General features: G+C 34.1%; 1 protein-coding gene across 13 annotated transcripts; it reads left to right on the top strand.

Moving 5' to 3' along the window:
- Window positions 1-3,253: 3,253 nt before the first annotated feature.
- Window positions 3,254-12,585, top strand: LOC111885373 (uncharacterized). 13 transcript variants are annotated; one of them, XM_052767451.1, is made up of 6 exons: window positions 3,254-3,656; window positions 4,748-4,823; window positions 4,910-4,998; window positions 5,074-9,124; window positions 11,227-11,939; window positions 12,003-12,585. In XM_052767451.1, exons 5-6 carry the CDS (start codon window positions 11,234-11,236, stop codon window positions 12,464-12,466), a joined length of 1,170 nt encoding a protein of 389 aa, XP_052623411.1. In that variant the 5' UTR covers window positions 3,254-3,656; window positions 4,748-4,823; window positions 4,910-4,998; window positions 5,074-9,124; window positions 11,227-11,233; the 3' UTR covers window positions 12,467-12,585. The 13 variants fall into 13 exon arrangements, with proteins under 13 accessions (XP_052623411.1, XP_052623412.1, XP_042754177.2 ...); XM_052767452.1 differs by lacking the exon at window positions 4,748-4,823; XM_042898243.2 differs by lacking the exon at window positions 5,074-9,124.
- The last annotated feature ends 1,604 nt before the right edge of the window (window positions 12,586-14,189 follow it).

Raw genomic sequence — 14,189 nt, 5'->3', positions numbered from 1 at the left:
AACATATCTCCAACTCAGGTGTGTGTACAATCAAGTCGGTGCCTTCCCGTGATCCTGAGAGGTACCTAAAACATATAACACATAACACGGTAAGCACGAAGCTTAATGAGTTCCCCAAAATACCACACACATCACGTTAGCCACTCGAGGCTAACTCAATATGACCCTTCAGACAATGTGTCTTAGTGGAGACCCTCCAGTCCCACAACTCGGGTGGAACCTCCGGTCCTAACTCGATAAGCTCATAATAATAATACTCAGCACAAATCACAAAGACATAATGCAGAATATCACAATACACAAGTAAGCACATAAGACACTTCGGTCATACAAAGATACCACTCATGGTAAGTATAGCGAGAAGACTCACCTCGTAATCAAGTAAATGATAATCTCGTACACGAATATCGAACTAGCCTCCGCCTAACACATAAGATAATATTAATATCTAATCAACACTTAAATCACGACTCGAAATAAACTAGGTTAATCTCTCTCTCAAACTTTTGGAATGGGTAAAAGACCATTTTACCCCTCTACGGTCCCCATACTCCCTGCCTTGACCAAACCCTAAAGTCAACAAAACGTTTAATTAATATAACCATGAATTAATGTCCAAAAAATCAAAACAAAATAAAGTACTTTACCTTTTTATAGATATTTGAGTTATTTGAGTCGAATCCCCTTTTGGAGCAGGTAGAATAAAGATAAAAAACTAACCTAACCAAGATCAACCAGCCAATGATTTTTTTTTTCTGAGAGAGAAAGTGTTGTTGGAACTGTGAATGTGAGATGAATAAGATAATTTCCATAGAAAAACTTTAATATTATCACCTCCACCGGCATCGATTGTTGCAATTATGATAAGATATGGCAAGAATCCTCCTTGTTCTCCAACATACTTTCCAATTGTCGTATAATCTCTTTCAAGCTTCCTCCGATTTCTTCAACTTTGGAATCAAATATCTCAAAACTCGTCTTCAGTTTTTTGTCGTTTGAAATGTAATGAATGTATTACTGTTTGTTTCTGATTTGGTGGTTCACAAAGGCAAGAAGGTTAACATTAAGGAGAGGGAATGTGATATAAAGAGAAGAAGGTTGACATCAATCTGGTGTGGCGATTCCTTCGGCAAGTTGGAGACGATGACTATAGAAAAATTTGATTGTGATATAGTTTTACCTAGGTCAAATAAATCTTTATAATTTATGAACGATATCAATGCAAATTCCATAATTATAGGCTTATAGTTTTATATATTTAATTAATTAAGTACTAAATTTACTATAATGCCCCTATCCATTTATTGGTTTAGAATTGGTTATACATTCACACAATAGATATGATTTATATATAAACCTAACTCTCTCTCTCTCTCTCTCTCTCTCTCTCTCTATATATATATATATATATATATATATATATATATATATATATATATATATATATATATATATATACATACTTGATGTGTGCCCGCACAAAGCAACGACGATAAATAGTTTTTTGGGCGAATAGTTTTCTTACTGGAAAATAATTATTAGATTTTGTTATTAGTTATTACTATAAATATTTATGTTTAGAACTTATATTTATATTGTATGTTTATACATTTGATGTAAATTAATTATTATCGACATATAGTTTAAGAAATGTAAATTAACTTATATTGATGGATTTAATATTTTAAAATTGTTATTTAGCTCAAAATTAATTTTTTTAATAACCTTCCTTAGTAAAAGTCTTTAAAGTTTGGCAAGTATTAATCGTTTAGTTATGCATTATTGATTTGTGTAAAAAGCTTTGTATCTTGTATCTCTTAAAATTCAAGATATGACTAATATGTTTTATATGTAGTATAAGATATATATATATATATATATATATATATATATATATATATATATATATATATATATATATATATATATATATATATATATTAAGTCACAAGGATCTTAGCAACAATAAGTTTTTGGCCTTTAGTTTTTTAACGCAAATCTTTGGTGAATTTGACAATTTTTGTCCGTAAAGTCAAAACTTTTACAATTTTGTGTTTAGATTAAGTTTTTGTGCCTTTAGGTTTTTGCCACAAATCTTTAGAGACTTTGACACTTTTAGTCCTTGCAGTCAAACGTTTTACATTTTGGTGTTTTTGCCACAAATCTTTAATGAATTTGACACTTTTTTTCCTTGTACTCAAAACTTTTACATTTTGACATAAAAAATACAAAAAACACAAAAAACCTCCTTTTGAATTTTGCTACCATATTTTCCCAACTTTGACAACTTTAACATTATTGCCACAACATTTTTGAATTTTCTCCACCAGTGTCTCTTCTTTTGGTTGTACACTTTTGACATCTAGTTTTAGGGGCTGTCGACTTTCTCCCCTATTTGTGGTGATTTACAATTTCAACACATATCTTTTAAAGTTTGCCGATTTTTCTCATATTACCCCAAAAGTAGCGTGACCGCGGGTTCTTTACTAGTTTTAAATAAACTCGAGAGAGAAGTCGTTTGATTTGAGCTACTGAGCCAGGCCCACGGAGGCGAAACAAAACTGTTGGATGGATAGGGAGCTTGCTAGGGTCGGCTGTATGATTTTAAGGGCCCTATGCTAAGAAGAAAAATGGGGTCCTAAATACAATTTTTTAATATATAAGGAAAACAAATTTAAGACGGTGAATTATCGTTACGGAAAACTTATAAGTAAATAAATTAATTAAAAAGAAGCATATGAAATTTTATAAAAAGTTCAAGGGCTAATTATGTAACTTCTGAAAACTGATTTATTAAAAATATTGGAAGGAGGGGTTTATTATGAAATATATAACATAAAGAAATGATCAAATGTGTAACTTGAATTTAAAACATCAAAATGCTCCCAAAAAGAGGATTGAACCTCCATTGCTTTTGAATAAAAGACACCCCTTTGCCAATTAGGCTAACCAAACTCTATAAAATATTTTGAATAAATTCATATATATTTAGTTTTTAAATATTAATTTAATTAAAACTCAGACCCTATTTTTTTCGAGGCCCTGTGCGGCTGAAGCTCCTGCCCCCCTCCTCCCCCCCCCCCCCCCCCCCCCCCTAAAACCGGGCCTGGAGCTTGCAGACTGAGTTGCTAAGGAATTTGGGCCTGAGGTATGCTGCCTAGAAGCCCATCTGATGTGTTAGAGGATGGCATGGCCCAAGGTGTGAATGAGGGCTGCTGCATCAGATTAATGATCCTCGAAGGGGTATTATGTGAAGCGACAGGGGAAGACATCGTCTCTGGGAACGGATTGAAGGGTGGAGGAGAAATTAAACCCAACCCATTGTTGGTGGTCGACAAATGGTCCGATGTCAACAGAGTAGCTTCCGATGACAACATAGGGTCGCAAACAACGATGACTGGAGGGATTTTGATGGCCTCCTCGATTCTTGCGATGAGAATATGTTCCTCTTCCTTGATTAGAAGGTTGATTTGAGACATAAAGAAGCTGAGGAAAGAAGAATGGTTGTCATGAGATACAGTGGGAACCTGATTTGCAAGAAGTATATGTTCTTCAACAAGTAGCATGGAGCGATCTTCTTCAAATGTTGTAAAAGGATTACTATGATGAATAAATCCAGCAGTAGCATCAAATTTTCTTGAAGGTTCTTTAATGACGTAAGTCACAACATGATTCTTTTTCATTTTCTTTTCAATGCCTTTTAGTAGATCTGCAATTTTCTTAGTTTTATTAAAGTATTCATGAACAGAAAGGTCTCCCACTGTGAATGAGCGCAATTCACTTTCAAGTTGCATGACGTTGCATCTTTGTTCTCACAGAAAAGGACTTCACTGTTACTTACACCAAATCTTATGGGTTGTGACATTAAGGGTATAGACAGAGGTGGTGAGAGATTGAGAGATAGAGATAATAACCATAGTTTACAAGCTAATGAAGTTGATGCCATTCAAAATGCATAGGAGTGGTGTCACGAGCATCATAGGTTTTATCTATGTGGTAGAGAACCTTAAATGCGATGAGTGTACTAAGAAAAGGTCCCTCCATGGATCATAGTTGTGACTGGAGAGATCAAAGATGAGTGGGACATATGTTTTAATGTTGGTGACACTAAAGCCTTGGCAGGAGGAGTAGGTGGTTGTGATGGACCATTGCTGCTCATTAGGGCTAGGAGGGAAGAAGACGCTGACAAAGAATGAAGGGATTGGATTAGAGAAGGAAAGTGAGAGATTCTAGGAGTGGTTGGAATAAGTCTTTGATACCATGTAGAATGGTATGATTTTCATTGCATTAAAACGTAACATACACAAGATACATGGGGGCTTAAGGCCTATAGAAAATAGTACTTGAGCTATATAACATACATGAAATACATATACTAATAAAATTTTCTGTCATAAATTCATGAGCGTCATATTTGTCTGTCGTTAAAAGTCTTTTCTGTAGTAGTAGTGTGGAGCCATGAAATGTATTGACAAAGCCAAGACAAGCTTTTTAAAACATAGATTATAATAAAATGTTCGATTACCAGGCACGCTCTTCAATTATATGTGTGTTAAGAAACATATTTCTTGTATCATGGAACTTAATCTGCATTTGAATTTCAAGACAAAGTCATACAATTTTCATAAGGGTAAGGTGGAGTTGTTGGCTCTTGGAACATTCCTTATAGCGGGATATTTCATTTATTTGTTCGGGATATAAACCAATGAAACAATAAAATTCACAAATCTATTTGAACTCACGACAGGAAATGTAGCCTTTAGCAGCAACATCAAACCGTACATGCCTAGTGTGGTTGTGAAAGCACACATCGCCACTAAAGGGTTCGTCGCTAATATAATCGATGGGCAATCCGTGTGAAGTTGCTGAGAACGAATCGTAACAGTATGTTTTTATGTTTATCCAACAGATAGGGTCACCAAGGTCGCTAATGCCCACGAAAAAAGACTGCGGATAATTCCTTCCGTCTCGTCGCCGCAAAAGTGGTCACCACTAAAGGTAAGTTCCCTTTAGTTCTCTTCCATATCCCATAACTCGTTGTGCTCCCATTGTTTCCCCTTTCGATTTCTACAGCAACTAAATAATTTCACCGATAAATTTCGACGATTATCACCTACATCATTGACCGAAGCCACCCGTATCCATCCTTACTTACACCGAACAATTTCTAACCTTACCGGATCACGACCTCGATGTTACAAACAATGAAAAGGGAAGCTTCTCCGAGAATCTCAAGCGATGGTTTGTGGTCGACATCCCTCCTTTCTCTTTCTCTTTCTCTTCCTCTCTTGACTTTAATATTGAATCTAATTAGATGATTTTTGTGGTTTTAAGGACTACACATCACCACTGCCACTCCACCGGCGGCGACTGCAAGCACCACAACACCTTTGATTCTCTTCCCTCCTTTCTCTTTTTGTTTCTCTTCAGACCTTAATTTCAAACCTAATTTCATGAATTTTATGGTTTTAAGGCACCACCAAAGCCACTGTATACCACCACTACCACAACAAGGCTATTCTCCGGCGACCACTACTACCACAACACTAGGGATGAGATTTAAAACCGGAAAACCGGACCAGAACCGGAACCGTTAGAACCGGAATATATAGAACCGGTTCCGGTTCTAGGTTTAAAAATTGGCTTTATCCGGGTAATCCGGGTTTGGGTCCATCGGGTCCGGGCAAATCGGGTCTAAGAACTGGAATCGGTGTTAGGAACCGGAACCACTTTTAGAGGCCGGAACCGATTTTTGTGAAACATTTAAAACATGCATATCTCATTCGTTTTAGGTCGGATTGACATACGGCTTTTTCCAACGTGCAGTTTAGAGTTTGTACATGATTTTAGACTATAATTTTGTCATTTTTAGTTTTATATTCATTGAATTACGGTTCACCAAAGTCGAGATATCAAAGCTGGAAGTTTTAGTTTTTCAGCTTTTTTGTATTCTGTGAAAGTTTTAAAACACGGATATCTAATTCGTTTGAAGTCGGATTGACATGCAGTTTTTTGCTACTTGTATTTTGGAGTTTGTACATGATTTTAGACTATAATTTTGTCATTTTTGGTTTAATATTCAATGACTTACAACCCCCTAAAGTTGAGATATCAAAGCTGGAAGTTTTTAGTTTTTCAGCTTTTTTGTATTCTGTGAAAGTCTTTAAACATGCATATCTAATTCGTTTGAAGTCGTATTGACATGAGGTTTTTTTTTCATCTCATAGTTTAGAGTTTGTACTTGATTTTAGACTATAATTTTGTCATTTTTAGTTTAATATTCAATGACTTACAGCCCCCCAAAATGGGGATATCAAAGCTAAAAATTTTCAACTTTTCAGCTATTTGTTTTTGTACTTTGAATTCTATGAAAGTGGTAACACATGCATATCTCATTTGTTTGAAGTCATATTGGCATGTGGTTTTTTCCGTAGTGTATTTTAGAGTTTGAACATGATTTTAGACTATAAGCTTGTCAATTTTGGTTTCATATTCATTGATTTACAGTCCCCCGAAGTCGGGATATCAATATGAAAATTTTTAAAGTTCAACCCACTAAGTAGTAAGTAATTACCAAAAAATTCCAGGTTTTTCGGGTTTTCTGGTTCTAAACCCACTTTATCCGGTTCCAATCTACCCATTTTTATATTTCCGGGTTTTCCGGCTCTAGACTCACTTTACCCAGAACCGTACCCGGAACCGAACTAGAACTAGTTCATATATACCAGTCCGGTTTTCGGTTCTACAAAATCCCATTAACCGGTTCCGGGTTTTCCGAGTCCGGGTTTGGACCCACTTTCATCCCTACACAACACCACCAGTGGATTTTGCTGATAATTTTGCACATGTGCATTTTATTGATAAATTGTGTATATCTATGTGTGTGTTTGGTATATATGTGTATTTGGTAGTAAAAGGATCAAAATTTGTTCATCTGTTTTTTGTATATGATTTTCTTTGAATTTTTTTTTGTTTTTTGTGTTATAGTATGAAATTAGTGGTACAAAATAATGTTAATTTCACAAAATGACTCAACCGTTTTGCCAATAGTTAATGGATATGTATTTGTATATATGTATATGTGTATTTGTATGCATACAAATAGAAATTATATGTATATGAGTATTTGGTATATGTGTATATGTGTATTTGTATGTAAAATGTTATGACTTAATTAGGCTAGTCTTCAAAACTCCATAATATGTAAAGTACAATGTTATAATTAAAAAAAACTATGATTAATTCAGAATGTAATTTAAATATATATGAAAAAGTATGATGTTATAATAGAAAAATAAAACAAAAGCAAGATGTTATATATAATAACAATATGGAAAAATAAGATTCTATAAATAAAAATAATATACTGAAAGTCTAATAAGTTATTTAAAGTAAAATGTTATAATATAATAGGAAAAAAGCAAAAACAAAAAACATAAGACCATAAATCTACCAAGTAATAATTTAATAAATTAATTATTTAAAGTACAATGTTATATAAAAAAAAGTAAGTTTTTTAGTTTATTTATCTCCTGTTTAAATCATCTGGAGCCTAGAACTATCCATTCGAAACTGATTTAGAAAATAATTTTGGATTTTTCCTATTTTGGGGACTGCTTTTTGAATACTTTATGTCATTTAGGATGTGAATGCGTATTACATGATTCATTTTTTAAGAAAAAATTGGTTGTTAGTTTCTCTTTACTCCTTGAGGATATATTTTTATATATACTTAGGAGCTGAGGGGGAATGTTGCCGAATTCTTCTTAAACGTTCAAGCATGTAATCCACATTCACATATCTGTATTCAAAAAGTGGGTTTAGAATCCTACACTTGTGTATAATCTATCCATTGTCCAATTTTTTGTTATTGTTTCAATATTGCTTTTTGAATCGTTAATTTTTACTCTACCTTTATGAATATTCCATTCGATATAGCAGTTACTCTATTCTTATAAACATTTCATCTGATTTTTAGTTCTTATAGAGTAAAGAATAAAACCTAGCTTATGTTTTAGTTGCAACATCTCTATTGATAAAACCTGAAATACAATTGAAAACTATAACTCTACCATGTTCCAACAAGGATTTGAATCTTTTCTCGAGAGTCCAAAGCACACGTCAACAACAAAGGTCAAATCAGATGCCCGTGTATAAAATGTGATACTAATAAACTTATACTACTAACCATAATGAAATTTAACACACTACAACATGGTTTTAGTCCAATTATAGTAAATGGAAGTACCACATGCAAAGTACAGCTGATGCATATCAAGGTGATGAACAAATGGACTGATAGATCATTCGATCAGCTTTTGTAGTTGTTGCAAACTATATTTCCTCAAGGGAACCCCCCCCCCCCCAACCCACATCACATTATGAAGTAAAAAAGACATTTAAAAATATCAGCTTGGGTTGAGTTGATACATGTATGTAAAAACGACTGTTTTTTTTATTGAAAGAACACAAGTTGTTACAGTACTTTTGTGTGACCCCCATAATACAACACTTTTGTACACATGTGGATGCCTTTACTTACACCGTTTGCATATTGAATGATGTTAGTTTCATGGTACCTATCTGTGCCCAACGAACAACACAAACTCAGGGGTTCTAACTGAGAGAAAGAAAGAAAGAAAGAAAGAAAGAAAAATAGAATTAGCAAAAATATTATGTTCGACTAGAAGAGATTATTGAGGTGCATTATCCCCATAATTATTCTACTGTATTTCTTCGTTGCAACTAGTTTGACACTAAGGTGGTGTTTGTTTTTTAGAAAAAAACTCTTCTAACCTCTTAGTGCTGCGTGGCGCAGCACACGCGCAGCACTTTTAGGTTCGCAGCTGTTTGTTTTTCTGCAGACTTCGGGCTTAAAAACCTCTTCCCGTCCTCTTCCCCACACAGCAGTGGGCTTACCTCTTCTAACTACTTCTAACCTCATTAAAAAATCACTCTATGCCCTAAACAAAAAAAAAAAAAGCGCCGCTGCCTTTTCTTTCCCGTTCTTCTTCTAGGCTTCTTCTCGGTCCGACGACTCCAGCCTCCGACCATCGCCGGTCGCCTCCGCTGCCAGCCATCGCCGGTCGCCTACGCCGCTTGCTGCTGCCCTCGATCTTCACAGGTAAATTTTTTTTTTTTCTGATTTCTTTGAGCACCGATTCAATGAAATTGAGTACAAATTCTGTGATTTCTTATACATTTGAGTACCGATTCTTTGAATGAATCAAACATAGGAATGTTAAGTGGGAATGGAATCTCAAATTCCAATACCATTGTATAAAGTATGCATAAAAGTAGGAAAAAAGTATGTTGATTGTAATCTTTTGGAATGAATCAAACATAGGAATGTTAAGTGGGAATGGAATCTCAAATTCCAGCAATGAGGTCTCAAATTCCAGCAATGGAATCTCAAATTCCAGCAATGTTAAGTGGCTTTACAATATTGCAAATATATGATTATATTATAAATTATAAATTTCTTGCATGCCCTCGGTTTCTAGATCAGTTATTTTTTTTGATTTTTTTTGATTTCTTATTTTTTTGACTAACGATTGTATGAAATTGAGTACATAGGAATCAAACATAGGAATCAAACATAGGAATTTTATTTTTTTTTATTTTTTTTGATTTCTTATTGATTTGACTAACGATTGTATGAAATTGAGTACAAATTCTGTGATTTCTTATGCATTTGAGTACCGATTCTTTGCATTTGAGGACCAATTTTGTGATTTCTTGCATGCCCTCGGTTTCAAAATCATAATCTTTGCTTAATTGTTTTTTTTTTGTTCATTCATGATGTATTGTTGTTGAATATCTTAAACTTATTTGTTGATTATGTTGGAATATGATTAATCTTTGTAGCTAAAGTATGTATTCTATATTTTTTTTTTGTTATTAGCAATGGGAGATAAACATACATGGACCAATGAGCAAACAAAATGCTTATTGCAAACTTGTATTGAAGAAGTGCAAACCGTGGGTAGAAAAGGTTTGAGTTTGCACAAACAATCATGGCACAAGTTAGGAACAACTATTAAGGAAAAGTATGGCGTGGATTTGAATCAACGACAATTAAAAAACGCCTATGATAACCTTAAAGCCAAATACACAGGATGGTTATACTTAAGAAACAAAACTGGAAACCTTTACAACCCACAAACAAATACTTTTAACTTAACAAATGAGGAGTGGGAGGACTTTAAAAAGGTATACATATATACATATATACATATATACATATATATATATATATACACACACACACACACACATATTTATTCTTATATTACTTTTGTTACATTGATTGCGTTTAGGGACATCCGAAAGCTGCTTCTTTGAAAACCGTCCCATTATTGTTTCCAGAGCTTTGTGCAGAACTCTTTGATGGAAGCAGTGCATCTGGTAATCTCAGCTATGCCACATCCCAAACACCATCGGGATCATCTTCTTTCCATGGCGCACCATTACAGCTTTTGGACGCGCCTTCCATTAACATAGATGAAGATGATTTTTTTTCCAATCATACAAGTGAACATTTTACTCAGACTCCACCTTCTGCTGCTTCACCTTCTGCTGATTCACCTTATGTTGCTTCACCTTCTGGTAACCCCAACAAAAGGGCTAAACCTTCAACTCCTAGACCTCGAGCTCCCAGTGCCTCACCTGATCCACCTTCTTGTGCCTCGCCTAAAGCTTCTATTACTGCTGATGATTTAGCACTGGAGATGCAAAAAGCTCTACGCCATTTGACTCAAGGGCCAACAATTCCCCAGTGTTTAGAGAAGCTTGAGTTGCTCGAGTTAGACCCAATAGACCCTATACGATTTGCTGCGTATCACATTTTTGGAGGGACCATGAATATTAGAGAGATGTGGGTAAATTTGCCTAATGATCCACAAATATTAAGAGGATGGATCGAGATGACAGCTACAAGTTTAGGAGTTTTAAAGGATGGAAAGATTGTTCGTTAAGTTTATATGTTATTTGGTTATTTGCTACTTGGGATTTATGATATGTTTTGGTACTTGAATGTTATTTTGTTATTTGGTACTTGAATGTTATTTGGTTATTTGCTACTTGGGATTTATGATATGTTTTTTGGTACTTGAAATTTATGTTATATTTTTTTGGTACTTGAGATTTATGTTATTATCTTATGTTATATTATTATCTTATGATATATTATTATCTTATGTTATTATATGTTTTCTTTATTAATAGGTTTGTAATGGATCACGACAAAAAGATACTACTCATAATTCTTATGTACTTGTATGTCCGCTACTTTTGGAAGAGGGGTGTAAAACGAGTGCGGGACAACGATTCGGAAATGACAGGACATGAATTTACGTTAGAGTTACTTCACCGTAATCCTCTACAATGTCTTGAAGTGTTACGCATGTCTCGTGAATCATTTGTCCGACTATGTGCTCATTTTAGAGTAAACTACGCGTTAAAGGATAGCAAACATGTGTCGGTTGAGGAGAAGATGGCTATGTTTTTGATGATGATCGGTCATAACCAACGTTATGTGATTATCAAGCGGAGATTTCAACACTCAAAGCAAACAATTCATAAGTTTTTTCATGAAGTGTTGGCCAAAATGTTGCTTTTCGCACATGACATTATAGTACCAACATCTTTTAATCCGAATCCAAACATTCCGGGACATAATAGGAGGCTACGACGGGTGTTCAAGGGAGCAGTTGGTGCACTTGATGGCACTTTGATACATGCTGTTGTCCCTGCAAACAAACAGGATTTATATAGAAGTAGGGGAAAAGGCGATTGTTACCAAAACGTATTGGCAATATGTGACTTTAACATGATGTTTACGTTTGTTGTTGCCGGTTGGGAAGGGATAGCACACGATTCTAGAATTTTATTAGAAGCATTAGCAAATCCACATGCACCATTCCCGCTTCCACCTCCAGGTAAATTTATGGTTATTTAAATAGTTTTATCTTTATTTGAAAATAAATGACTTTTTTTTACAGATAAATATTATCTATGTGATGCCGCCTATGCAAACATTCGAGGTTTTATGGCACCGTACCGTAATGTTAGGTATTGGCTTGGAGATTTCCGTCGAAGACGTGCATTAACGAATAAAGAAAAATTTAACCATGGACACGCAAAACTTCGGAATGTCATTGAACGTGCTTTTGGTGTCTTGAAAGCACGATTCCCTATACTGAAGAGGATGGCACCATTCTCGTTGGTTACACAACGAAACATTACTCTAGCATGTTTTGCGCTTCATAATTTTATAAGAAGAGAGGGACTACGTGATGAGTTTTTTGCACGATATGATGAACCAAATGTCTCGGTTCGGAATAACAATGCGGTCGTTGATAATGATGAAGATGAGATTCCAACACATGGTACTGCTGCGGACCGTGAATATATGAGCCAGTTACGGGATGAAATTGCCGAACAATTGATGCAAAATATGGAATGAAAATTATTAAAGTTTGGTTGTATGAATTTTATTTAAAAATGTTATTGTAAGACTAATTTCGTTGTTTGAATTTTATTTCAATGTTTTAAGACTACAATTATTAAATTTTTGGTATTAACAAACTATTTTCGGTTTATTAAATTACTTTATTTTAAATTTTTTAATATCTGCAGCAGTCTGCAGACGTTAAGAAAACAAACATGCTTCTCATTACAGTCTGCAGCACTTTGGTCCACCTCTTCTACTGCAGAGGTCTGCAGAGGTGGTCCGCAGACTTCAGACAGATTCACTTCGAAAAAACAAACAGCACCTAAAGGAGTTCTATCTAATAATAATTTCAGTAGTATCGACCCACAAATCGAATTTTTTAGAGAATATTCACTAATATTTTCTACACAGGTAAAATAAGTACTTTACATGCAAGAACCTACTCGAAGTGACCAAAATAACAACCAACGGTAGGTTGTTGAAAATGTTAATCATGGAAGAATTTGGGATCTACTGATGAATGATGTCGACCATGATCGCATCGAAAATGCCGACAATGACTCAGTCGACATTGATCTTAGTAATGCTTCTTCTAATTTCACTCTTTCAGTTAACTTTGCCCAATACTTTCAAAATCCCCAATTGGTTGAATATGAGATTAAAGTTGGTCCGTTAACAGTTATGGTCAATGTGTCTGACTATAAGACTGATTATGATGAGAAGGATTCCAATTATGATAGTGATGTGTCTGAAGTAACACTAAAGTGTTCGAGCGCAAGAACGATTAAAACAACTTTACATTTGACTTGTAATAATATACGGTTTGTATTTATTGTAATCATATCACACTTGCTGTAATAGAAAGCTTTATTGCTGACATTGCATAGTATTTCATATTGTCAATATATATATATATATATATATATATATATATATATATATATATATATATATATATTCATATTTTGTTATAACTTTTGAGGATGTGTCATTTTTTTTTTGGATTTTTCTGCTCCATCTTAAGGCTGATGTGATGGGCCACAGAGTGACGGTGGTGAGGAGCCACAAATACGTTCAGTTGAGCCTTTGGTGTTTACCAGCTCAATGGTAATTAAGATTTATTCAGATTCATTTATCAAAAAATTATCGTGACTAATATCTTTTTATGCGGATGTACTTCCAAAATGAAGAGGTGGGGCACAAAACAAAAAATGCACATGCTATATGATGCAAACGTTAAGTAGCCTCTTCATTTGGTATTTGGCAAGGCTATTTACATGACGGTTGGTCCTATATACGATTGTTTCATTCGAGATGTTGGAAATTATATGTAATCATATCACACTTGCTGTAATAGAAAGCTTTATTGCTGACATTGCATAGTATTTCATATTGTCAATATATATATATATATATATATATATATATATATATATATATATATATATATATATATATATATATATATTCATATTTTGTTATAACTTTTGAGGATGTGTCATTTTTTTTTGATAAGGACGCCTAGAAAGAAACTTCTAAATACAAAAAATGGCATGTTCCAACATCTTTCAGTAAATTATTTATAAATTTATATTTAATATGTTTAAGTTTGATTTATTTTAACTTTTCTACTTTTTTGTAGACATGGTTCGATTTTTAAGCGATTTCAAATGATCCCGAGACTCCAATCTTATGGACATCCTTGAACACTTGATATGTACATGGTATAGAATCC

The sequence above is a fragment of the Lactuca sativa genome, chromosome 9, assembly GCF_002870075.4.
Source record: "Lactuca sativa cultivar Salinas chromosome 9, Lsat_Salinas_v11, whole genome shotgun sequence".
NCBI lineage: Eukaryota > Viridiplantae > Streptophyta > Magnoliopsida > Asterales > Asteraceae > Lactuca > Lactuca sativa.
Note: the sequence above shows the minus strand (reverse complement) of the source record. Positions and strands in the feature narration are given on the sequence as shown.

What these genes read in the sequence shown, in the direction of transcription:
- LOC111885373 (XM_052767445.1), top strand. An exon ending in ATTCCCGCTTCCACCTCCAG is followed by an intron (nt 11,940 to 12,002) that starts GTAAATTTATGG and finishes TTTTTTTTACAG; the next exon opens with ATAAATATTATCTATGTGAT.